Source organism: Etheostoma spectabile, chromosome 3 (assembly GCF_008692095.1).
Source record: "Etheostoma spectabile isolate EspeVRDwgs_2016 chromosome 3, UIUC_Espe_1.0, whole genome shotgun sequence".
In the NCBI taxonomy this organism is placed as follows: Eukaryota; Metazoa; Chordata; class Actinopteri; order Perciformes; family Percidae; genus Etheostoma; species Etheostoma spectabile.
Genome location: NC_045735.1, coordinates 30,418,164 through 30,444,314, shown reverse-complemented (window position 1 = coordinate 30,444,314; position 26,151 = coordinate 30,418,164). Strand labels below are relative to the sequence as shown.

At 40.5% G+C, this 26,151-nt stretch overlaps 3 protein-coding genes and 1 long non-coding RNA gene across 5 annotated transcripts; 2 read left to right on the top strand and 2 right to left on the bottom strand.

The window, feature by feature from the left end:
* Positions 1-468: 468 nt before the first annotated feature.
* Positions 469-9,289, bottom strand: LOC116676678 (uncharacterized). The gene is made up of 3 exons (XR_004328805.1): positions 9,268-9,289; positions 912-916; positions 469-555 (listed from the first exon to the last, which is right to left on the bottom strand). It is a non-coding gene; the product is annotated as an uncharacterized LOC116676678 (long non-coding RNA).
* napab (N-ethylmaleimide-sensitive factor attachment protein, alpha b) lies at positions 3,816-13,944 on the top strand. Of its 2 annotated transcripts, XM_032507547.1 has the most exons (12): positions 3,824-4,066; positions 7,107-7,124; positions 7,365-7,444; positions 8,289-8,405; positions 9,753-9,799; positions 9,924-10,001; positions 10,135-10,190; positions 10,351-10,435; positions 10,533-10,637; positions 11,150-11,218; positions 12,472-12,522; positions 12,689-13,944. In XM_032507547.1, the coding sequence occupies exons 1-12, from the start codon at positions 3,969-3,971 to the stop codon at positions 12,788-12,790; spliced, it is 906 nt and encodes a 301-aa protein (XP_032363438.1). In that variant the 5' UTR covers positions 3,824-3,968; the 3' UTR covers positions 12,791-13,944. The 2 variants fall into 2 exon arrangements, with proteins under 2 accessions (XP_032363448.1, XP_032363438.1); XM_032507557.1 differs by lacking the exon at positions 7,107-7,124 and having other exon boundaries at positions 3,816-4,066.
* Positions 13,945-16,189: 2,245 nt separating this feature from the next.
* Positions 16,190-17,596, top strand: b3gnt2l (UDP-GlcNAc:betaGal beta-1,3-N-acetylglucosaminyltransferase 2, like). The gene has a single exon (XM_032507529.1). The coding sequence runs from the start codon at positions 16,285-16,287 to the stop codon at positions 17,548-17,550; it is 1,266 nt and encodes a 421-aa protein (XP_032363420.1). The 5' UTR covers positions 16,190-16,284; the 3' UTR covers positions 17,551-17,596.
* An 83-nt stretch (positions 17,597-17,679) lies between these two features.
* On the bottom strand, positions 17,680-24,760 carry bckdha (branched chain keto acid dehydrogenase E1 subunit alpha). The gene is made up of 8 exons (XM_032507525.1): positions 24,460-24,760; positions 22,171-22,347; positions 21,985-22,071; positions 21,796-21,904; positions 21,175-21,336; positions 20,868-21,074; positions 20,625-20,766; positions 17,680-18,580 (listed from the first exon to the last, which is right to left on the bottom strand). The coding sequence occupies exons 1-8, from the start codon at positions 24,571-24,573 to the stop codon at positions 18,238-18,240; spliced, it is 1,341 nt and encodes a 446-aa protein (XP_032363416.1). The 5' UTR covers positions 24,574-24,760; the 3' UTR covers positions 17,680-18,237.
* Positions 24,761-26,151: the final 1,391 nt, after the last annotated feature.

Sequence of the window (26,151 nt, the reverse complement as noted above, 5' to 3'; positions counted from 1 at the left end):
CAGTCATAAATCATAAATCCAGTCAGATTTCCCTCATGTTCTCATTACGAAGCTACATGTCTACTATCACCACACTCCAGTAAGCCTATGTTCTTTCCTCTGCTCCTGTTATCCAAATACCAGTAGTTTCATTTCTTCCAATATGTCCTGTATTTTATACATGTTTCCTGCAACCAACAATATCATGATCTATAGTATATGTAGAGTATAAAACCTAATATTTCTCTCTGAAATGTAACGAAGTAGAAGTATAACGTAGCATACACTCAGTTTCATTCTACCACTGACTTTTTTAGAACGTTTTTCATTAATTTAAATATTTTTCCTTTTAAGTTAATTTGGTCTGATGTGTTTTTTTCGGTATCTGAGATTTAAAAATACAAAACATCTGTGTTTGTGCAATGTGTGGGTATCGTTTCAATTTTTTTGATACCGATTGCCTACTGGAAGGCCTACGATATTTTTCCTGCATGACTCTATGATGTGAAATGTTAGTCAGCCAATCAGCAGAATTATTAGATCCTGGTAGAAGAATGCCGCATGCTTATTGGCTCACTGACACCAATGAGATTAGACTTAGACTTCTCTTTATTGATCCTTTGGGATAACTTCTGCAAGGAAATGAAATTTCCAACAGCAATTTTCAGCAGCTTACAAAAAAAGTTCAAAAAGTACAGTGCAGAGAGAAAAACTGTATAAAAATAACCACAACAACAACAGTAATAATAATAATAATAATAAAACTACTAATAATGATAATAATAATAATAATAATAATAATAATAAAAGCAAAACATTTGGCAATAAAAAAGACCTTTACCATAAATGATCAGTTAAGAGCAGTTAGAGTGTCCAGGTATGTATGTGAGTAGAGTATTAATTACTTAATTGTAAAGTGAAAGAGTGGCTACCACTCCTTCTCTTCCTTCCTGTTCTGTTCTATCCTCTTTACCCTATTTACTCCTCCCCACAAATGAGGAGTTGGACAGTCTGATGGCATAAGGGACAAAGGAGTCCCTGTGTCTGTTGGTCCTACACTTGGGGAGGAGCAGCCTTCCACTGAACAGGCTCCTCTGGGTGCTGATGACGATGTGCAGGGGTGGCTTGCATTGTCAATAATGTCCAGCAGTTTGTCCAGTGTCCTCCTCTTTGCCATCGTCACCAGTGAGTCCAGCTTCATGCCGACCACAGAGCTGGCCCGCCTGATCAGTTTATCCAGCCTGGAGATGTCCTTCTTGGATATGTTGCGCCCCCAGCACACCACAGTGTAGAATGCTGAAAGACCGCAATGTCCTCAGGTAGTACAACCTGCTTTGTGTCTTTCTGTGCAGGTGGCTGGTGTGTGTTGTCTAGTCCAGTTTATCCAGCCACAGCCTGAGGTACTTGTATGATTGCACAGCCTCCGTCTTAACTTCCTCTAGCAGGACTGGTTGCGGGCTTGGTCTGGACCTCCCAAAGTCAATGACCAGCTTCCTCGTCTTAGAGGTGTTGAGCTGTATGCAGTTAGGGGACACCATAGAGCAAAGTCCCCCACCAGACTCCGATACTCCTCCTCCCTGTCACCCCTGATACACCCAACAATGGCTGTGTCATCGGCGTACTTCTGTACGTGACACAGCTCTGAGTTGTAACATAAGTCCGAGGTGTACAGTGTAAAGAGAAGAAGCGCCAGCACTGTGCCTTGGGGGACTCCAGTGCTGCTGACCACAGTGTCTGACCACAGCGTCAGACATGATGTCCTTCAGCCTGACGTACTGTGGCCTGTCAGTGAGGTAATCTTTGATCCGGTCTACCACACAGGGGTCCACTCCCATCCTGTTCAGTTTGTCCTAAAGTATAGGGGGTTGGATGGTATTAAAGGCACTGGAGTCCAAGAAGAGGATTCTCACTGTGCCTTTTCCCTTATCCAGATGGGAGTGGACTCTGAGATTTACTCCTATTGGCATTCGGTATTTAATGACAATATGTCAGAAACTCGATAATATGGAAGCGATTTGGTCTGTGAAGTATCAGAGTTTCATACCCAAGCCCTATAACTGTCAGGCCTTCTTTGGTTTCCCTAATCAATAGTAAAATGTCAAGACATTATCAACAAAGAGGACATTAAATATGTTTCTGAGAAGCTATGGGGACTATCTTACACATACAGCACATAGGACTAATGGCTTGCTCAGTTTTTAAGTTTTTGTGGACACTGTCCAATTAGACATAGTTTGGGACCTTGGAAATTTCAGGAGTTTTCCTAATGGCTGTCAAGCTAATGATAGTTTTTCAAGACCGTAACAGACTGCACATTGCCTGCAGAAAGTCATCCTGACCCAAAGCTTAAACTGGAGTGTTGAACAACAGAGGCTGGCCAGATAAGTCAGTACAGGGATCTTTTTTATAGACAGCATGACTTGAGTAAGATTTGGCATCTCCATCTGTTTCGGAAATGCTTTGTCGATCAGCACCCGATCAATCCGATCTATCATATGCTCAGGAAAAGGAAAAGTTTCAGAGCAGGAAAGTATTTGGCCATCTGACACAAATTACAACAACATCATGTTTGGTTCTTTACGACATTGATGTATTGGGTATGTTGTGGCAAGACCTGAATAACCCAATAATGCCTAAGGGGAAATGGTAGGCCTGCAACAAACATATTTCACTACATTGAAAAATATCACAATTGTCATTTAAAAGAATCACAACACAATTATGAATTAATGTAACAAAATATCCTTAACCAGCAGGTGCTTTGCAGTCATCACACTTCTGATCAGCTGTAGTAGGCTACATTTAGTTCTCCCTTTTGACTTTGTTTGACTTCTTTACATATTTTGTGCATTAAACATAACTGTTGTATGATGATCTCCCTAAATAGTATCATAATGGATTATTAAGTGGGCCCGAGAAACAATAAGCCAAGTCCAATAGATTCAGCAGAGATAATAAGCATCCTGAGAGGAAATAGGAAAAGGTAGTCTACTTCTACAACTGCCTTTACATCATGTACTTATTATACCAATACTCACTACATGATATATAAGCTTAATAGGACAACTTAAATAATATTACAATTTAATTCACAACAGCACCCCCATGCCTTTCAAAGGGTAAGCAGGTACATAGCCAATGGCAAGTCAAAGTGAACACTAAAAGACAAATATAAAAGTATAAGCATATCCATGAGAACAAAACATAAACTACAAATATAAAAATACAGTAGCCATCAACACAATGTGCAATGAACAAAATTTAAACTATACTTGGCTCTATATCAGGGTTTTTTCTTGTCCTTTCTATCAACAGTTTTGGACTAGGGTACATGGATGTATTCATATTACAATGCCTAGCTAGTATTACCATATTCAGCTTAATAGATGTCTTATTTAACATGGGAAATCTTAACAGCCATATATCTTGTGTAATTGATACATTATGTGTAATAGGAAAGCAACATATCCATGTATGTACTAAATGGAAAAACAGATTCCATTGGATTTATTAATAAGTTTAATTCTTCTTAAAGCCATAAAACTACTGCAAAACGTTGAGGATCACATTTTGTTATAACTTATAAGAAGTCATTGCTCAGGATGTGACCCGCTAAATATCTTTCAAAATATGTATGTATTTTTCTTATATTCTTTATATAGTTGCCTGTAATTTTAGCTTATTTTACATAGTTTACTTACTGTTATGCTTTTCTTTTAGATATGTTATGTGTAATGATTACATTGTCAGCATTTTTTTTATTGTCCGAGTCATGTTTTGTTCTGAAATTTAAAAAAAACAACACAAACATGTACATTCATCAAACATTTACGAAGAGCACCTGAATGCAGCAGCTTCCGTGTCAAATGACAGACACACGTCGGGTGACGTGACAAACCAAAACCCGCTGCTGCTAGCACCGATTAGCAAGTTTGTTGACTTTATCCTTTTTGTCGTTCTACCCTCAACATAAGAGCAGTGACACGAAAATGGACAATAGCGGAAAAGAAAAAGAAGCAACGGCTTTAGTGGCCGAGGCTGAAAAGAAAATGAAATCATCGCAGTCGTTTTTCGGAGCGATGTTTGGGTGAGTATGTCAGTTAGCTTCTGTTTAGCTAGCTGATTTTGTCAAAGCTGAAAGGCCAACTAAGCGGAAGATAGCTAGCTAGCTGACCGGTTACCACCAGATATGAAGGCAGCAGGAGCAAAACAAACACCTCGAGCTCTGACTGTACCACTGGGCTTCTTTGTATCTAACGTTAACGTCACGTTGTTGTGGTCAATGTTGTGCCAGTGTGGTCAACGCTTCAGTGTATTTATTTAGCTAGATAGCTAGCTAGCGTTAAATGTGTAACGTTAACGTTATATTCGTTCAGCTCAGCGAATAACCAACTCACTGTTATTATAAGTCTAACAAATAAAAAGCGCTATGCAGCAGGGAAAGAGGCTCACATGCTAAGTGTTGCCATATCTTTATAACGCCAAGTGCTGATGAGGTTGTATTCGAAATGATTCGTGTGACACTTTAAGCACTTCAAGCACTTATTAATGTACACTGAATATTAGCTGGAGTGATGCTGCCATAGCGCCATCTACTGTGGGAAATCTTACAAGGTCACTCAGTCTGTAGGTGCAAATCACACGTCTGCGTCACATTTGTTTACAATAGCAGAGAGGAACGGGTTTGTGAGTTGCATCAGATAGTAAGTTAAGCCCTCAACCACCAACACAGCTGAGCACGGATGTAACAATCCAGAATCAGATTCAATTATTACAGTGGGTTTCTGTTTAACTCAGAAACGTGTGTGCATGACCAGAGGGAGATAAGATAGAAGATAAGTCTTTATTGATCGCCATCAGGTGTTGAGGCAGCACAAGGACCGAAGTACAGATAGAGGAGTTCAAAACAAGTCTGTAGTCAAGGCAGACACCAGAATAATATCTAATGTGTTTAAGGAATGACACCTAATGTTGTCTGTATTAATAGCAGAATTAGTACTGCATGGTCGTTTTCACATTCAAGGAATTTGCTTTGGAGTTTTAGTGCATGACTTAAACATAGTAGGAGAACAATAAATTAACAATAAAAGAAAGTAATGCAAAAATAAAGATACATAGAAGAGAGAATTACAAAAAAGATGAAATTATACTATAAAAACATGCACAATATAAACAAATTAAAGTGAAGGAGCTGTGCCGTTTTTAGAAGTAGTAGTTGTAGTGTGCATAAATGTGCACAGTTGTCCATGGAATGTGCAAAGTATCACAACATAGTAGAAATACAAGCAAACAAGTAAGTAAAATGTATTTATAGAGCAGTTTTCACAGGTAAAAATTGTAAAAGTGCTGTACAAAAAAAGAATACAATACAAGATGATATATAATAAAACACAATTAAAATCCCAAAGTAATACAGAAAAGATAAGTGCAGACAGGATAACCGAAGGCCTGTGTAAAAAGGTAGGTCTTTATCAGGGCTGCACAATTAATGGCAATGTTATCGAAATCACAATATGAACTAGTGCAATATCCAAACCGCAGAGGCAATATTTGTTAAAGGCAATATGTGTTTCAAACCGTAGAATAAAGTATTGTGGTGCTGCAGAGACATCTCGGCCTACTATCCTACAGACTAAAGAAAAATCTTTGTTTGCTACAAAGCCTCGTAAATATTCAATCAGTCATTTTTATTTCCAATGAAAATGATGATAATGTTACAAAAATAATCGTTCCCTCTAATATCGTGAATCGTATTGCAACCGCAATATCAGTCAAATTGTTCGCAATTAGATATTTTCCTCATATCGTGCAGCCCTTGTTTTTTATTTTTAGAAACAGTCCCCAGAAGCAGCAGATCGTGGGGAGGAGGCAGAGCGTTCCACAGTCTCGGTGCCGCGGACTCCAAAGGTCCATCGCCACGGCTCTTAAACCGGGTGTGTGCAACACTCTTTAGGCTGAATGTATTAGGCCTCCAAAATATGACAAATGACAAATATGTTGACAGTAGGTCGGCCACATACTAGTGCCCGACCAATAAAGGATTTTTAAGGCCGATACCAATACGAATATTTGGTTATTTAAAAATCTGATATGCCAATATATCGGCCGATATACAGTATATTTAAAAATAAAAAAATCCAGAAACGTGTTACAAAGCAAACAGATTTCCCTAACATTACTTATTTGTAGTTCTTCAGTTCTCACTAAATTAATATGATAGTAATTTGTTTTATTGTCACAACAGAACAGAGAAACATCAACATATAATAAAGTTCTGATAAATAAATGTGTAAAAATACAAACTTAAGTTATGAAACTTAAAGTCCTTTGAACAAAAACACATTAATAAATAAAATCAGTGTTGCCAACAGGAACGTTGTAGAGTTCCCTCTGGTGGAAAAACTATGCAACGCCAACGCTCATAACATGGTTGATAGTCCGGTTTTATTGCCTAAATATTCATTTATCAGAATCATTTATTTGTCATTATGAAGGATTTTTAAAATTAAATCGGCCATCATAAATGCCGATACCAATAGATCGGGAAATGCCTAACATCGGCCAACAATATCGGTCGGGCTCTACCACATCCTGTACGCAATGCTCTCTGTGTGTTAGAGTGAGAATTCCTTTGGTACAGTCAGTATAGTAATGTGTAAAATATAGACTAATAGGTATTTACAAGAATATTAAGGGATGAAATGCAAGTAGGAGTTTGGGAGTGTCAGACTGGTAAAGCAAGAAGATGATGAATGTAACATCACATATGTAGGACTAGGCAATATCAATATCATATTGACATTGATAGATAAGGCTAAATATCGCCATCAATTATAGGTATGGTGATATGGCACAAGTGTTGTCTTTTCCAGGTTTTATAGGCTGCATTAAGTGATGGGGGGGGGGGGGGGGGGGGGGGGGGGCACGGTGTAGACGGTAAACCTGGCTGCCTGTGACTTAGGGACCGGCAGTACAACCGGAGTTGGTCCCCGCGCTATGGCTGCCCGTCCCTCCTAATTAGTTTGGATGGGTTTAATGCAGAGAGCACATTTCACTGCACATTGTACTGTTTATGATTGTGTGTGACAAATAAAAGATTTCTTCTTTCTTCCTCTTCATTACATCAGAAAAACCTCTTCACAACGGTAAAACAATAACTTGAATAGAATCTTTTTTTTTTTTTTAAATGATTAAGATTTGCTCAGAATGATTGATTTGGACCACAGGGAGTTAAATCCTACAACTTATTTTGACTGTTTTAGCTGAGTGAACAGTGAATGCCCAAATAGTGATCAATATGTAGATATGAACTGTTATGGCACTTGATATCCCCCAACAATAGTCTGCCCAAGTCTTGTTTAACTAATCAGTGTGCTGTCCCACAGGGGTTCCTCCAAGATGGAAGAGGCCTGTGACATGTATGTGAGGGCAGCCAACATGTACAAAATGGCCAAAAATTGGTGTGGTAAGAATAATTATTACAGGTTAAATAAACAAGTGTAATGATTGCTAGGGCTGCCCAGTATATTGTCTTTTTATTTATTTATTTTTTATTTTATCGTCATCGCAATATTAACTGGTGCAACAAATACATCACAAAATGCTGCAACATATCGCAAAAGTCAATTCAGTGTTCAGTTTTTTTTCATAAAAGAAAGTTGGAAAGGATTTCCTTTCATTTGTTTTAAATTCAACAAGCAATCTGATGTATTTTAGCAGAATGCTGAAAACAGCAGAAAGGCAGAACTGGGTACAATTTATCATCCGTTTATGTACCACAAGTAATATCGTTATTGCAATGTTCCACAACGTTATCATATTGGATATATTTTCTCATATTATGCAGCCCTAACAATTGCCTTTTTTCCTTGTTTGGATTAGAGCCCGACCGACAGGATTTTTAAGGCTGATACTGATACGAATATTTAGTTATTTAAAAATCCGATATGCCGATATATAAGTCCTTTGAACAAAAATGCATAAAAAATAAAATAAAATCAGTGTTCCCAACAGGGACGTTGTAGAGTTCCCTCTGGTGGACAAACTATGCAACGCTCATGGTTGACCGTCAACATGGTTGACCGTCTGTTTTTATTTTTTAAATATTCATTTATCAGAATCATTTGTCATTATAAATGATTCTGATGAATTAATTAATATCTAAAATCAGCCATTATATATTCCGATATGATATATCAGGAAATGCCTAATACTGGCTGATAATATCGGCCTGCCGATATATCGGTCGGGCTCTAGTTTGGATCTTTACTGACTTTCAGTCCTCTAACATGCAACCTGTTTCTGTTCAGCTGCAGGGAACGCGTTCTCCCAAGCTGCCCGCCTTCATCTCCAGATGCAGAGCAAGCACGATGCAGCCACTAACTTCATAGACGCTGGAAACGCCTTCAAAAAAGCAGACCCACAAGGTAATCATTGCTCATCACCACCCTCGGGAGCTTGCAGTACCTGTTTTTACAAGCTGCTGCACCACTTCCACTTGACCATGCACATAAAGCCAGCGTCGTCTGATGTTGCTAATGTCTTCCAGACGAAGAGTTTTAACAGCATTACTCACGGCTCCTTCTCGCTGTCACTGTGGATGTGGACAAATACACATGCTTTGCTCCAGGGAAGATAAAAATAAGTAAACACTGACATCAAGCCCAGTGGTCATCCTCTTTGAGGCCCAGGAACATTAGGGCTGGGCAATGTAAATAAAAAAATAAATTATATTTTTTGACCAAATACCTCAATGTTGATAAAAAAGTGACGATATTGTAGAGTTTAACAGTTGATGCTTTAACAAAATGTTTTCACAAGTAGAATTTTGATAAACATCAGTAATGTGGATATAACAACTAAATGGTTCAAGGCAAATAATACAACAGCCTGGCAAGTTGACCTCACAAATGACATCACTTTTCTGTAATGCAGCCTTGAAAACCAGGAAAAGACAACACTGATGTAATATCACAACATCCCAAATCTAAGTTGATATGTAGTTCCATATCACAATATCGATATAATATTGATATATTGCCCAGCCCTACTGGGTATGGTTCAAAGATTTCCGGTACCAATTTTATAAAATTCATTTAACAAAAAGAAATTACAACATTACGGCACACATCTTTTAATTAATGTTCCTGCTCCTACTACGTGAGCCCCGTCTCTGTGTAACGTAGAGTTTTTTCCTGCGTGTCTCTACCATATGTAAAGTTAGACAGCCAATCACAGAAATTATTAGAGCCTAGCAGACGCGTCCTGCGTGCTGATTGGCTCTCTGACGCTGATGAGATCTACTCCTTAGGCATTGAACTCTGGTATTGAATGACGAGGCATTGTTTATTAATCAATACTATAGAGGCAATTCAGTAGGTGCGTAAAAAGCGTTGAATTCATTACCCAGCGTTATAGAAACACTGTTAAAATTACCATGGTCTTGAACCTTCTTACAACCGGTTACTTCTTAATTTGTGGATATGTTATTTTTTACTTTATTCCATTGTTGGTGTGAATTCCCTGAATAATTTCACTGACGTGGGTTAACGTTAGAGGGTGACACAAATCTCGAGCCCACGAAAATACTCCCGTCATATCCCGATCACAGGGGCCATCCCGTCCTGCAAAAATGCCTGGTAAGCTTCGGGTGGACTCACTGCGTTGCTTTTAATCTCTGGTTCCGTCTCACACCCGCCCGCTCCCGCGGTTTTCTGATAGTCATCCTCTAGTTTATGTCATGTCTAAATATTTTTTTTTTTATGTCTCAACAGAGGCCATAAATTGCCTAAACCGAGCTATTGAGATCTACACCGATATGGTGAGTGCAAACACCCAAACTCTTCTTAGTTTCTTTTAAATTATTACATGTGAAGCAATTTACTTCTGTAACATGTAAGTCCCTGTGTTTATCTCTCTCTCTCTCTCTTGTTTGTTTGTTTTAGGGGCGCTTCACCATCGCAGCTAAACATCACATCACCATTGCTGAAATATATGAGACAGAGATGGTGGACATCGATAAGGTCAGATATCTGTGTTTCATGTCGATTATTTTATGTATTAATTCCAGGGCAGATTCGGCAGAATCCGAATACTTTATTGATCCCCTCAGGGAAATTGTTAAGATTCTTATGTCTTATTTGTTTCCCATCCCAGGCCATTGCTCATTATGAACAGGCAGCAGATTATTACAAAGGGGAAGAATCCACCAGGTGACTATTTAATGTTTTATAGAATTTTTTTAATTGAATTAATGCAGTTTCCTTTCATTTTGCATCTTTGTTTTATGCTTTCCAAGTTAGGGAACATGGTGGTCTTAAAGCCTTGATGTCTGTTGTGGACTGAGAAGCTTCTTGATTTTCCTTTTTTCAGTTCAGCAAACAAGTGCCTTCTGAAAGTAGCAACCTACGCCGCTCAGCTGGAGCAGTACCCGAAAGCCATTGAGATCTATGAACAGGTGAGCCAGTGCTCACCGGCAGCCTCCATCTCCACATGTTATTCAGTCACCTGTTGTAACCAAACACATCTGAATTGGACCCTTTTGTGAACTTTAGGTTGGAACCCACGCCATGGACAGTACTCTCCTGAAATACAGTGCCAAGGATCACTTCTTCAAGGCAGCGCTCTGTCACTTCTGTGTAGACATGCTGAATGCAAAAGTAAGCCGGAACACTCGAACCCGTGTCCATGTACAGCCGTCCGCACCAAGAACCAGAACTAGAATCTTGACGCGAGCCTTCACACCGCTGAACGATAACGGTCTAGAAACAGTGGCGTAAAGCAGGGCTCCACGAAATGAGGAAAATATGCGACACACTTCTGCTGCTTGTGGAAAAGAATGACAGTTACATTTTACAGGGCAGATTTCTACAGATATTATCTTTCCAACTGTCACGCCACACCACACCACTGGCCTACCTGTGTAACACAAATGCACCTTCTCGCCGCAGTGTCACTTGGCGTGCCATATTGGGAATTAAGAGGAATTTTGATTGGCTGTCAGTGATTCTGTCATTCATCAAATAGCTCTGAAAGTGATCCCAACAATATCATGGACTCTGTCATCCACCTGAGTGGGAATGATTTGTAAGACTATCTATATAAAGTTCTTGGCGTGGACGGCCCTTAAAACGAGCTTCCTTTTTCTAATAACCATCCTCTTGTCACCCAGCTTGCCGTGCAGAAGTATGAGGAGATGTTTCCCGCCTTTTCAGACTCTCGAGAATGCAAGCTGGTGAAGGTATGCTTTGGTCTTATTTTGGCTCAAAAATCCACGTAGGACAGTCTCTGTTGTTTTCAGTCCAAACTGTTGATGACTTTCTAACTTCTACATGTTAGTAATTGAAAAGGAAAGTTGGATGTTAATTAGCCTGGTGCAAAAATGTTTCTCAAAAACATTTCACCCCCCAAGCATCATACAACAATAGCCCCAGTATGCTTAGGGCGGTTAAAGCCCGCCCCCCAACAATTGTGATTGGTAGAATCAGAATCAACTTTGTTTGCCACGTATGAGGACACATACGAAGAATTTTGCTTTGTATTATACATTGCTCACAATGGGCTTCCTCATACAAAACAAACAACAAAAACAATATATGCACTTATAACAGAAACAATATCAATCAATCAAAATGTATTTATATTGCACTATACAGCAACCAGCAGGTATCCAAAGTGCTTAACATCAGAAACCAAGAGTAAAAACACATCATACAATAAAAAGAGTGAACATAGAAAACAGTCAAGTCAGAAAAGGTTACAAAGAAACGGAAGAAGTAAATTGTCACACCACTACTACATATTAAACGCAAAATATAGACCGGATGAAGCAATAGTGCAATTAAGAGTGCAAAGTGTGCAGGAGTAAATTATTTTGATGATAAATTATTATTTAAATTATGGAATATAGTGCAAAGGATGCTGGAATTAATAAGTATTTTAATATTATTACAAGTATTACAATATGAACAGTATGAACAGCTATGAAATAGAGAATGATGAATAAATAACAAGTGGAACCAGTAAACGAGTGCTGGTTAGAGCCAGTGTTGCTGGGTTGTTGCACACAGTGTCACTGTGTGATGGTAAGAATGCTGCTTTTTTCAAAACTATGATTTTTGGCTACTAAAAATAACAAAAACAACGTAATCGAGAAAAGCAATTATTTTGCATGTTGTGTTCTGATTGGGGGGGAAGAAAAACTAACCCCCAATTTCCACCGGGTGTGTAACGGCTGATATTTCCCAGTTGAAGGGGTTTGCACTGTTCATTTGTTTAACACCTTCATTGTTTTTTAAGTTCAAAAATTGCAGCATCTTTAAAAGTCAAGGAATAATTGTTTTAAATCATTGAGATTATGATTTATTTTTCCATAATCGAGCAGCCCTAGCAGACAGTGTATTATAGTATTTAGCTTTCTTCACTGCCACGGTGTATTTCTTGCCAGAAGGCAGACTTTCTAATGTTAAAATATGATTACTTTTATCCAACCAGAAACTTCTAGATGCCTATGAAGAACAGAACGTGGATGCCTATACTGACTCGGTGAGTTTTTTTAGTTTTTTTTTTTTTTTACCTTCAGCAGAATAAACAAGTTTCTGCAACAATAGATTATAAAAATAAAAAAATCCTGGACTGACACCAGTGTCCTACAGTGTTATATGACGTATATGATTTAGTATTTAATATTGGGTAACTACTCATTTCTCAGGTGAAGGAATTCGACACCATTTCCCGGTTGGACCAGTGGCTCACCACCATGCTTCTCCGCATTAAGAAAACCATCCAGGACGAGGAGAGCGACCTGCGCTGACTCCCCCCTCACCCCCCCCCCCCCCCCCCCTTCTCTTCCTGCTCCGGACAAGTCTCAAGCCCTCTACAGCCAACTTGCATCCTTCTTCTTTTTGCCTTGAGCGTCTCCCCTGTATCCTAGCAACAATCTTACTTGTTTGACCATTAGGCCCTTATTTTCCCTCTCAGATGCTGTGTTTCTTTGCCACCATCTGCAGTATTTGTTCTTGCCTTTTTAATCCGCTCAGCTCAACGCTCCAAAAATGGTCCTTACAGGACCGTACGCTATTTTCCGTGTGCACGCCGCACACAGTATGTTTGTTGTATGTTGTTATGATCCAGGTGTTGGCCCAATATTGGTTAAAATATTTGCAATGGGCTGAAATACCTAATACTCATACCAGCACACTTGTATAATAAAGTTTTTTGTTTTATTTTCTTGTTATAAAATGGATGAGAGGATGCCAATTTACTCACTTTGATCAACAAAATAGGTTTTCCAGAATGTGCTTCAGAATTAACTCGACTGACCAAAATGCCAATATAGACTAAAAAAACACACACACACCACACACACACACACACGCGTTAAACGGCACTTCATGTCAGCTGCAGAGCTTCTCTCCAAGCAGAGAGACCCAGCGAGAGTTTCTGAGGTTCTTCCATGGCAAATACCCACTTTGCCTTACACTGCAAAGTTCTCAGGACGTGAACACCTAGATTTAATGAAAAAAGAAGTCATGCTTTAATTTGCTAATTGTTTCTGTCCTTTCCATTTAAAGTGCTTTTAATTCACAAACAAAGGTGACAGAAGTTCATCACTTTTGTGAACATTTGCATGGTTTGGTAAGCATGAGAAAACTAGAGCAGCCGTTTTCCATTGTATAGGAGTTATTTCTTAAATGTGTGTGTTGTTCTTTTTTTTATTTTAAGGAAAGTCTTATGTTTGTTTTTTCTGTCATAACTAACCAGGCTGAAAAAAAGGCCTGAACGGAATGCAATACATTGAAAAAAAAGGAGCTTTACTGATCTGAACACTGTGCGTATGTACCGGTGATTTGTCATGAGACATTTTTACTTAAATAATGTGTCCAACAGTGACTAACCCTGTCAAACGTTTGAATAAACCTGTCTCAGACATCCTGGGCGTGGCCTCCACCTGCCTGCAGACCCGCACCGATTCATTAGCAGTTATGATGTCTGTAGATTAGAATTCAAGTGAAATGTCATTCTGTCAGTTCCTACTGAATTTAAAAACACAAAAAAACAAAAAACATGTTGGCTCTTGTGAATTCTTGCGGAACATTCGTGCAGACGGACTTGAATTTCAGCACCTTTCTGCCTATATATGATGCACAGCCGTTGATAGAGATGAGGACGTAGAGCACGCGCGAGCGAGCGCGGCGCCGAGAGGCTAGAATAGCCTGCCGTTACTCAGACTCATTCCACCTCTGACAGGAGACAAGTCACCTGCGTCCGCGACACACCTGGGCGAAGCAGCTACGCGTTTACGGCCATGTGGAGCTGCGCTGGACCTGACTTCAGGTGAACAAACCACTCGCTTTACTTTTACTCATTTTTGAAAAACAACGGGGCCACGCGGACACTGCCGGGCAGCCTCGCTTCTTTCTCATTTTGTTGACGAACACGGCAACGCGTTATAATTCGCACCTTACCCGGTGTGGTAGTTTCCGCACAGCTTTCGGAAACTGATTTTAGTGTGATTAAGTGTGAGGGTAGAAGCTTCTCCTGGGCTGGTGGATTCACAAGGCTCTTAAATGGATGTTAAATGGGCTGCCGCTGCGCCCTAAGGTTTTTACACCTGGTTGGAGCTTGGGTCGCGCTGTCCGTGTGCGCCGAGCTAGCTGCGAGCGCGTTATATATATATATATATGAGAGGTCTTTTGATGTTGCAGCTGCACAAGCAAACCATCAAAGAAAAGTGTGGGATTGAATTGAAAACTCCATGCGGTTTTGTGCACCTGTCGGCAAGATCTGAACGACTGAACATGTTGCTTGTGCCGCTTCTGACATGCTTCTGCTTTGGATTTTGATTCTGAGTTTTTGTGAAGTGGACAACTTCCATTACACAAAACAGTTTGGTTAACTAGAACTATTGTCACTTGTACTGGATTAAATTTAAAGTTTTTTTGTTTTGTTTTGCACATCAGTCTATTAGACACAAATGCATGGGAATGGAGCCCAGGTCAAAATAAAGGTACACTTTCAAGCTTTTTTTAATCAATTCCTGTCTTATTATTTTGTTAATTGACAGGTCTGCTGGAAGGTTTTGGCATAGTAGTTAAAAATTAAAAAATGTATACCAACAAAAGCTTAGTTCTCAGAAGGTTAAAGGTTTAAACCGGTGTCTATGTAACTCGGTGAGCTTCAAGTCTCGGCAGGTTTATCAAACTTTACGAGGTTGCCCGGGGACCTGTAACTTGGTAACCATTTGCATCTAATGTTTCCAACTTATGCGCAAAGTCATACACCTCAGTTGTGTTCAGAATGTACAGTGAGGCTGGTTGATCAGGAAGCACCCTCAGGACTGGAGACCTTTTGTTATTTGTACAACGCCGGTTTGCGCCTAATTAAACACCTGGGAGAATGGTGTGTTCAGGTGTGTCCCACCAGAACATGGGTCACCTTTTAGCAAGACCACGCAACCTACGGCAAATACAGACACCACCGTGACATTTAACTGTAACTTTACAAATTGGTAGCCTACTAAAAGTTAATGGGGAAAAAAAATGGGGAAATTACAATGTAGGCCTACACTCTATTGTTATTACACACTGCACATAGACCTGAAATACACACATATGCTCAGGTCCTACATGCACTAATGGAGAGATGAGAGAGTGAGGGGGTTGCCAGTGCTGGACCAGCACCCTGAGGAGGTGAGTACCCAGGATGTGAACTGGAATCTCTCCAGCTATCAGTCCACACTCTCAGTACTTTGGTCCGAACGGGGACTTGAACCAGCAACCCTCCCAACCCAACTCCCTGCGGACTGAGCTACTGCCGACCCCAATGGGACATCTATGCTCACCTCGTACTGGAAAGAATGCAACCTTAAAATGATGAGTGTTTATAAGGCATGCCAGTGTTGATTATATTCCTCTCTCAGCATTTAAAAATTTACTACTTTCAAAGGACGAAAAAAAAAAAAAAAATGTAGTATTTAAAACAAAAAGACAATCTTTAAGCCTAGTTTGACAGAACAATGGGAACATCTGGCAGTATAACTCACAATGTGCATGTAATGCTATACTTATGGAAGCTAATTGTAAATTTCTATTGAGATTCAAGGCTGTGAAAGCTGTGATGTGTTGACTAACATGAAGATGTTGTATCATTTCTTTGTGTTGGCAGTTACGTCCAGTGTGTCGCCTGTTAACGGCGAGAGTGTAATGTGAGGAGGATTACACGCCAGGATCCAGGGCCATCTCCCAAAAAGATGATCCATTTCTAGGAACGGCACACCGCACAGCCTGGTGTACTCCGCTCGAGCCAATGAGACGTATTAAAACCTTAAGTGCCATGGTTGTCCTGGTCACTTTGTTCCTGATCTTCTTCTACTCAACACTCCACCTAGAGACGGCCTACAGCCGCAGGGCTGGACCCGGCGGGCCCCTGAAGCATCCCACCCGCCAGGTTCAAGACAGCGATGTGAAGACACCATCCTTCACCACGCCGCACCCTGAAGTCCATGATGTGTCCGTCTCTGATGTCCTCAGACAGATCATCCCTCAAAATGGCGCGTACTGGAACCGTCTGCTGTACTCTGCCCTCAGGAATCTGGACAAGGGAGAAGATCCTTTCAGACATGACACCAATTGGTCCAGCTGCAGGGAGACAAGTCAAGAGTTTCTGCACAACAACATGCATGACTTCTCCTCCTACCCAGTCTTATTCCAGGACTTTTTGCAGGGCATGAAGTGCAGGACCCCTCCAGTCCTGCTCAATCAACCCAACAAGTGCATCTCTGGCGACGGGAAGGGGGACAACCAGACCTTCCTGCTTTTTGCTATCAAGTCGACTCCTGGGAACTTTGAGCGGAGGCAGGCTGTGCGGGAGACGTGGGGGCAAGAGGGGACGCATCACAGTGGACTGCAAGTGCGCATTGTGTTTCTTCTGGGTAGCCCCTCGCTGGACGACTCCAACCTCACACCACTTCTGTCATTTGAAGCGAGCCAATTTAAGGACCTGGTGCAGTGGGACTTCCACGAATCGCTCTTGAACCTGACGCTCAAAATGCACATGTTCCTCCAGTGGACGCTGAAATTCTGCCCCAACGCCTCCTTCGTCTTTAGTGGGGACGACGACGTATTTGTGAATACACCGGCGGTACTTCGCTACCTGCAGTCTCTGGAGCCTTCCAAGGCCTCTCGGTTGTATGTTGGACATGTCATAAGCACAGCAAATCCCCTCAGGGACCCCCAAAGCAAGTACTACATTCCCCTGAGCTTCTATGACGGCCCATACCCTGCGTATGCTGGCGGGGGAGGTTTTCTGATCTCTGGAGCGTTGCTGCAACCCCTACATTCAGTTTCACGTGTCATTCCTTTTTTCCCCATCGACGATGTCTACGCTGGGATGTGCATTAAGGTTGTGGGGGTTTCTCCTGAGGTAAACAACGGCTTTCAGACATTTGACGTCAAAGTGCAGGATCGTGAGAACCTGTGTGTACATAAGGGTCTCCTTCTGATTCACCAGCGCTCCCCACAGCAGACGAAGAAGCTGTGGAAGGGCATCCACAGCCCCTTGTTGACTTGTTGAATAGGACTGGTGAGCGAAAGATGCAGGGATTCAATAACAGAGGAAACACTGACTGCAGCGACGTAGAAATCATGGCGTATTTGCTTCCATTATTCTCCCTTACAATAAAAAACTGAACCAAGAATATTTAAATTTCTTAATTTATTTTTTCACAAAACATGAAACATGAGTGTACAGTTCTGGGATTTAGAGTAGTGTGTAACCACATTACAGCACACAAACCCAGCTAAAATCGGTGTTTGTGTATACTAAAAACCAAATCGTTTTTAATTTTTTTTTTTTAAACAAGTTCGTCAGTCACTTTAATGATACACAAGGAAACCTTTTAAATACCATGATCACTGGAGAGGGAACATAGACATGGGTACAATTCCACCGATTATTGCTCGATTTGTCACTTTCTTTTGAATTTAGACTGCACCTGCTGTTTCTTTTTTGCTACTGTGCAAAAAAAACAGTGGTAACCCTGGGAACTAGAGTGACTATTCATTAAAGAGCTCTTCTACAGACAACAAATCAACTTAAGGCACCAAACCCAGAGGCATGAAGGAAAACATTTTTGAAAGCTAAATCTCTCTTCCTCAGTTGTGCAGAAAGAAATGACACACATCATATCAAAACTATATTTGTATGAATACAGTAAAAGCTGTAACAGTTTTATATTAGTCTCAATGGTCACCCACTCAGTTATTTGACGTACAGGTCGAGTGGGTAGTGCTCTTTGTACTGCTTCACGTGCCTCCACATGGATTCTCTCTGCTTGTTCAGACCGGGCGTCATCTCCTGGTACACGTCGGTAAACATCAGCTCTGGGTTGGGCTTCAGGCGTTTCTCAGCCCTCTCGAATGCCTCCATCACAGTCTTGCGGGACTGCTTCCGCCAGCTCCTCTCGTCGTCCTCGCTCCACCAGCCGCGGGCCGTCATGTAGTGTCTCAGCCGGGAGATGGGATGGTCCTGCTTGTCCCAGTAGTTCACCTCGTCCACCGAGCGGTACGCTGAGCTGTCGTCACTGGTGCTGTGGTGCCCGATTCTGAGGAACACAAATAATAATCTTACTTCAATCAACTTCCCGTACCACATCATTTTTTGGCAACTCTTCCAAAAAAATCTCATTATGTTTTTCCCAATTGCAACCCATTCAAATCCTGCCACCTCCAGGAGAAGCTCGCTGGCTGTTTCCACTTACATTAGCTGTTTAAGTTGACTAGCATTTTAGCTAGCAATAATTAGTAGGGGTGTAAAAAAAAAAAGAAAGATGAATTGCAATTCTCTCAAACATGTGATATTAATCGATTATTTAAAAAATAAAATGTGTTCTTTATTTAAAGGTTACTGTCTGCAGACATGTACAAATCAGAAAACAGTGACTGAAAGAGGATGGGAGAATGGACAACAACTAAAACAAATGGCCAAAAGGAAGACAAAATTAAGTTTTGTATATATACACACATGATCTAGTAAATACAAAAAATAATTAGGCAAAACACAAAGGTTGTTGATCTGCTTTATCACATTACAGCTGACCACCAGAAGCCAATTCTCCACCTTTAAACATGACGGAGCCTCTGACATGAAAGATCACTGAGAGAGAAGGTGAGGTTCACAAGCATGTTTAAGGTTTAAGCATGGAGCCACTACAAAATGAAAACCCAGTAGACAAAACATTTCATTAAAACCTGTGTAAAAAAAACAACTGTCAAAATCAAACAAACTCAGATATAGATATATGTATAGAGAGAGCGATAGATCTATATAGAGTTAGAAAGAGAGATAGATATATATCTACGTATAGATTAGGGCTGCACAATTAATCAAATTTCAATCACAATTTTGACTTCACACGATCAAATTTGCGTGATTGAGCGATTTTTTTATCGATATTCTGGCCATGGGTCACATCTCTGGCCCAGGTCCAGCAGCTCCGTCTCACACACTGTTACTCTACGGACTGAAGTTAGTTGCATTCAATAACTTCTGTGTTTTTCGCCGTGGCGGCCGCGATAGCAGAGTTACCAGTGTAAACACTGGTACAAATACAGGTTTGCCTCTCATGCTTAACAATATACAGCTGTGTTAATAACAATTAAACTGTAGACAAACGTCAGAAGTGTGGCCGGTGCCACTGTGTGGCGGGGCTGCACTGAGAGTAAGAGGAGAGATCCAACACAGGCACGGCTTTACAGAAGAAATGGGTCATGCAACGCAAAATTAAACCATATCCATATAAACATTTCAACGGATGCGAGGACATCAGATGCACCGGTGCATCCAAGAGGAAAAATATTACTCGCGCCCTAGAGCCCTGTGAGCTATCAGACGCTAACTAGCACTGGTCACTGCTGTTGTCTGAAAAACAACACAGACGGGACAAAATGTTGCGTTTACTGGTAAACTGGTAAACCCTGAGACCGACGTTTAACCGACTGCTATCTGTTGAATTGTCCTCACGTTACTCTGTCCCTGTGACTGTCTACATCTAGAAACTAAGCTGCGCGGTGCAAGGAACAACTCTGACTGACACATGATCAGACAGTGGTTTACGGAGCGGTAGATTGGCTTTGCAAAAACAAAAACGTTCTATGAAATGATGCATTTAAAAAATTGCTCGACCACGCAAATTTGATCGTGGGAAGTCAAAATTGTGGCCGTAATTAAAATGTAATTAATTGTGCAGACCTAGTGACTGGTCAATGGTGTACACTCATAATGGTCATTAGGCTTCTAGGCTCAAGTCCCAGTTTGTTATATTCAGTCGACGCTGTAAACTCAGCTGGTTCCACCTTAAAACTAAGATCATAACTCAACAAAATATGTGTGTGTTAATAATGGCACAGTTAAATACAGTGAAAGTTAAATGGTGATCGTTTTGTGTTTTATGACAAATTCTTCTTTAAAAAACTGGAATAATGTACATCTGTTTTGTAATTTGTCAATTCTGCATTGACCTCAAACTAAAGAGTTTGCCAATTTAAACAAATTTAGGTAGCGAAAATCAAACATTTCTAATAACCACAGTATGATGAGCCGTCAGCTCAAAAATGCAGAACGATCAAAAATTATTCAAACAAACGGACCTGTAGGTCATTGCCTCGATGAGGAAGGGCTGGTTCTCAGCCACGGCTCTGCGGCGCGCCTCCTTCGTGGCATTGTACACGGCAAACACATCGTTACCATCGACGCGGATGGACAGCATGCCGTACCCCGGACCACGAGCAGCTGTTCAATCACAGAAAGAAGGAATCTTGTGTTCATAAAAGCTGCTGAGAATTCCCAATACATGTTTTTCTGTTTGAATACAGCAGAAAAACTCATCTTACCAATGCCATCTCCCCTGTACTGCTCGTTGGTGGGGGTGGAGATGGCGTAGCCGTTGTTACGACAGAAGAATATCAGTGGGCACTCGAGCGTGGCAGAGAAGTTGAAGCCGGCGTGTGCGTCCCCTTCGCTGGCCGCGCCCTCTCCGAAATAACAAATCACAGCCCGGTTCATGTTTTCTCTCTTGACCGCATATGCAGCTCCAGCCGCTGAAACAGACCCACACAAATATATATATATATATATATTTACAGGTAAATGTATGCACTTGCAGATGGGAGAGCTGTACACAGGTGCAAAGCAGCTCACCCTGGGGAATCTGTGTGGCCAGAGGAGAGGAGATGGTGACAAAGTTCAGATCTTTGCTGCCGTAGTGCACAGGCATCTGCCGGCCCTTGCCCAGGTCGTCGGCGTTGGCGTAGCACTGAGCCATGAACAAATCCAGAGGGAAACCCCGGTACATCAGCACTCCTGAAGGGGAGCATGGGAATTAAACACCGTTACTCACAAGATAAGAAAACCTGGGCAACCGATGGTGATCATTAACTCAATGGGCAGGTAGGAGGTATATGAGCCAAAGGACTGGAGGGTAGGGATTGGGAAAGAGGTTATATAGAAAGGGAAAAAGCAAGGTGGAGGCTGGGGGTGTGGCCTTGACCAACTGCCACTTTGCTCGTTTGAACAATCTAACACACGCACGCACACACGCGTCTTTTGCCATGAAAACGAGAGAAGACGGTTGATGAAAGTCACAAGTTCACGAAAGGTTGGTATCTTGTGAACACCTTTACTCAATCACTAAATACAATGTTGTCAGTGTGTTAATGTTGGAGTCCCAAACCGACCCCTTAATCTGTGGGAAACACTGACGTTTAATGGTGCATTGTCCCTGTTTAAATTACATTTTATTATATGCTGTCTCATTCTTACCAGCTTCTCTGTATTGACCGAAGACCAGGTCTCTTGGGTCAAGAGCAGCAGCACTACCAATATGTGTCCCCTCCTCACCATAGTTGGTCATGTAGAAGGAGATGCGACCCTGTAACAGGAAAAAAAAATACTTTTCAGCCTTGTTCAGTTGTGTCATTGTTACCAAAAAATGCAAGAGGAAACACTAACCTGTCTCTGGGACTCATAAAGAATGCGGTCCATTGTGTTCAGCAGAGTCATCTTCTGGTAAAAGTTCAAAACTGTCTCTTTGGAGAGCTGACCAGGAAAGAAACATACAAAACCACCAACACATTAACTGAGTGGAGGTAACAGTGCCTCTTTTAATAACCAGGGGTGTAGGCAGGTGGACTCTACCTGAGGGTCTTGAGTGGGGTTGATGATGTTTCCCTGTCTGTCCATCACCCGATACACTGGGATCCCAGAGATTACGTTGGGCTGGATGAAATCAAGTTGATCCACAAACTCTGCTGAGGCTCCGGGGAACTGGGGCTTTTCCAGTGTCGAGTCAAAGGGCTGCTGCCGCTGCACAGCCTGCAAGATTAAATTCAAGCATTATTTAGCGCCCTGGTAGAGCGCCTCGTGTACAAAGGCTCAGTCCTTACCCCAGCGGTATGGGGTTTGATTCCGACCTGCAGCCCTTGGCCAAAATGGCCAAAAAAATAGTCTTATAAAAACATCTGTGTGACAAAGCAAGACCCTCTCTAAAATAGACACCACTCAAAGGGAATTCAGCTTCCTCTTAATCTCATCAAAAAAAAACCTTTCGGTCTCTTTGTTGAGACCGAAAGGGAAACAAAAGGTGATTTTACTGGAATTCCACCCACTTTCCTGTTTGAAAAACTTCCTGCAATAGGTGTAAATCAGAGATTTTGTTTATTGAAATGTAACACGTTTCATTAAACATGGGATTTTATGGATAACATCCTGTTGAATCCCCTGTTTAATGCTGAAACATGTTATCTTAAAGCCTCAGCAATACTGTTTTGTTTTTGAAGCTGCTTGCTGGAGTGGTCACATTTCTTGTATTTTGTTTTTGCTCCAGTAGATTGATATGCAACACTCTAATGACTGGGCAATATTTGTATATAGTTTAAGAGTACAAAAGTTTGATTTAAATATTAACATATAATTTGACTCAAAATGTATTTATTATGCAAACCAGATGGCCATAAAGTGCAGATATCCTGAATGATCACTAGAGGTAGACAAAGTATTCAGTGAAAGGATCAATACTTACTACAGTGTTACAAGCCATAAACTGTAAATACCCTTTACCTTTTAAATGTACAACTAAAAGACCTAGGTTCAAAGTGCAAACGTTTTAGCATCAAAATATACTGTAATAACAAAGTACAGGAAGTAAATGTATTCATTATACAGAATGGTCCATTTCAAATGAATATCCTATTACTGGATTGTGATAAGTAGTGCATTAACTACATCAATTTAATGTTGTAGCTGATATAAGTGGGGCTTTTTTAAACTAATGTATATACTGCTGGGTAGCTTAATTCATAATATTATTCATAATGTATTACATTGATTTGCATTAATAAACTAAATCTTTAAACTAACTATTAAAAGATATTAAATAAATGTAGTGGAGTAAAAACTACCACATTTGCCTCTGAAATGTAGAAGAGTAGAAGTACAACGTAGCATGAAATGGAAAACCTTGAGTAAAATACGTTAACTCAAGTACTGTGCTTGAGTACATGTACTCGGTTACGTCCCTCCACTGCTTATTACACTGTGACACTACAGTTATGACTCACTCAACATACTGTCGTAGGAGTATACAAGTGGTGTATTGATAGCGGAGAAAAACCTGTTAACATTATTTTTTTAAATGAGTTGCCATAATTTATTGGTTTACCTTTAACGACACACGTCTGGCATTGACAGCATAGAACACAACGAATTACACCAGAATATTTCATGGGACTCGACAACAAAACTTAACGTGCCTTTTGTTATAGTAAAAAAGATATTTCGACCTTATTCATTTATTTTATTATTATTATTTGATATTACGACTTTAACTTGAAGACGGAAGTTTTGTCCTGACGCCCCTTTGCTCGACCAATGGCAATGCAACTAGCTAAAGCTTTAGCCGGCTAGCTAGCTAACGTTACCTAGCTAAGCTTCAGAGTCACAACGTCCAACACTAGCTAGTGCCCTTCAAGCTGCTGATTAAAAATGAATCATATATATATATATATATATATATGTATATATTCACAAACATTTGGGCACCTACAATTTGACTTCATATACTGCGTTGGAGAATCGGTAAATAATTAACTCTAGTTAGTTCCTGCAAGGTTGTCAGCTAAGCTAGCTGGCTCTCTGGAGAAGTCAAGCAACGCGTTCATGTGAATCCTTGATGGGTCCTCAAAACCAGACAGCTCTGGCTAACGATAACAAGTTTAAACTTCATACATACAGTTAACATTAACTATCTCGTAGCTGAATACTTCACTTAACATCGTAAGTTTTGATATCAGACCATAGTCAGACCACTTTTTCTAATAACCCTGTGAATGCTGAAGCGACCTTTCATGTTACTAAGCTAACACTAGCTACCCTTATTTTTAGCTAACATAACAATACATCAATGTTTCACTTTTTTTATAAACTTACACCGACTCTGAAGGCTCTGTGTTGAAGCAGCCTCGATACCTTCAGTCCTGCCGTCTGACGAACAACATGGAAACATACTCCATACATTTTGTTCATACTCCTCACAACCGCCATCAGGACCGTCCACGGCCGATAGCTTGTCAGGGATGTTAAAATATGTAAGAATAATGTGACAAAACTACCTAGCTAACAATAACAGTTAGAACGGTTTTCAATCTTCAGCACTGATATTCACATTCACAATAACACTTGTCAGGCAGGTTAGCTACAAACGGCCGTGTCGCGGTCGCGTCAACCACAATCATGAAGATGACATCCGGTCCGCCTTCAAATTAAGAGTCAAAGTTACGAAGAGTGGATTGTGCCAATTCAAATGATACCCTGGAGAAAGAGCAGGAGCCACCCTCCCCGTCGCCGCCAAACCGTGTGGATTTTTGAATTGATTTAATAGGCATGCACACATGCATTTCCTTTGTGGCATGCAAACTACCCAATTTCACTTTCACACATCACATTGTTTAGTGTGCAAGTGGTCATGTGTGCAGAGCCTAATTGGTGTGTGTACTGTTTGTATTTGCATGTAGTGTGTGATTGAGTGTACAAGTTTAGTTGTAGGGCTACAGCTGGATCAGAAAAATGTGAGGATTAGGGAGAAATACATCCATAAAAAGTAGATACACTCTTGAAAGGAGTCAGAACAAAAATATTTGCATCCGTTCAGAAATGAGCAGTGTCAGGAAAGTCAAGAAATCCCTGCCTGTTCCAGCCAGTTAAAAAAAAGAATCTGTTAAATTCAGAGAGCAATATTGAGCTCCCACTTGTGAGAAAAAACGTAGAAAAGGTTTCAAGGATGTATTTCCACACATCCTTAATGAATAAAACAAAGGATTTTTGCTACATACTATTATAAATATATTCATAGGTAACACATTTACGGTATAATATATATATATATATATATATATATATATATATATATATATATATATATATATATATATTTATCCAGTCTCCTACATACAGTAGTTGTCCTAGGGGTGGGCAATTCATTTTCCCAAGGGGCTACATGAGAAACAGGGACTGTTGTGGAGGGCCGGACTAATAGGCTAAACTAAAAAAGCTCTAAAATCCCACTGTACACTATCTGCTGAGCACCAACTGCAACTGTGGGCTAACAGGTTTGCCATATCCACTTAAAAAGTGAGGATATGTCAGTGTTGTGTTCATGACTTGTTTCAGCTGCCCCCAAGTGACCGTAAAATTAGTTATTGCAGGCTTAAAATGTGTTTTTAATCCAAGAGCTAAATTATCTAAGTGTAGCCTTTCCCCTTCTTGGCTTCATAGCTGCTGCAATTTTTACTTCTAATGGAAGACTGACTTGCTAACAAATATTTCATGTTTTATGTAGCCAGGCCCTGCATATTTTTGACAAACAGTAGTAGAGAATATCCAGAAATACACCCCAAAATACTATTTCAATTTTTAAATCAAAAAAAGTTATTACATTACCTTCTATTCTGCCAATATGTTTAATACATGTCTAATAGCTTTCCATTTCATTTCTCTTGTGTTGTTCTCCATCAACACATAACCAAGACTCTTGGGGTGTTAAAAATAGGCTCTTAAATTATTTCAAGAGGCATGCATGAGGGGGTCCCCGGTAAATTCTCTATTTTGGGTCCTCGGCGGAAA

Coding starts and splice junctions, on each gene's coding strand:
- napab (XM_032507547.1), top strand. CDS start 3,969: ATGGACAATAGCGGAAAAGAAAAAGAAGCAACGGCTTTAGTGGCCGAG. Junction 8,406..9,752: donor CAAAAAAGCAGACCCACAAG/GTAATCATTGCT, acceptor ATGTCTCAACAG/AGGCCATAAATTGCCTAAAC. Junction 11,219..12,471: donor GAGAATGCAAGCTGGTGAAG/GTATGCTTTGGT, acceptor TTATCCAACCAG/AAACTTCTAGATGCCTATGA.
- b3gnt2l (XM_032507529.1), top strand. CDS start 16,285: ATGAGACGTATTAAAACCTTAAGTGCCATGGTTGTCCTGGTCACTTTG.
- bckdha (XM_032507525.1), bottom strand. CDS start 24,573: ATGGCGGTTGTGAGGAGTATGAACAAAATGTATGGAGTATGTTTCCAT. Junction 21,905..21,984: donor TTTATGAGTCCCAGAGACAG/GTTAGTGTTTCC, acceptor TTCCTGTTACAG/GGTCGCATCTCCTTCTACAT. Junction 20,767..20,867: donor GTACAGGGGAGATGGCATTG/GTAAGATGAGTT, acceptor GTGATTGAACAG/CTGCTCGTGGTCCGGGGTAC.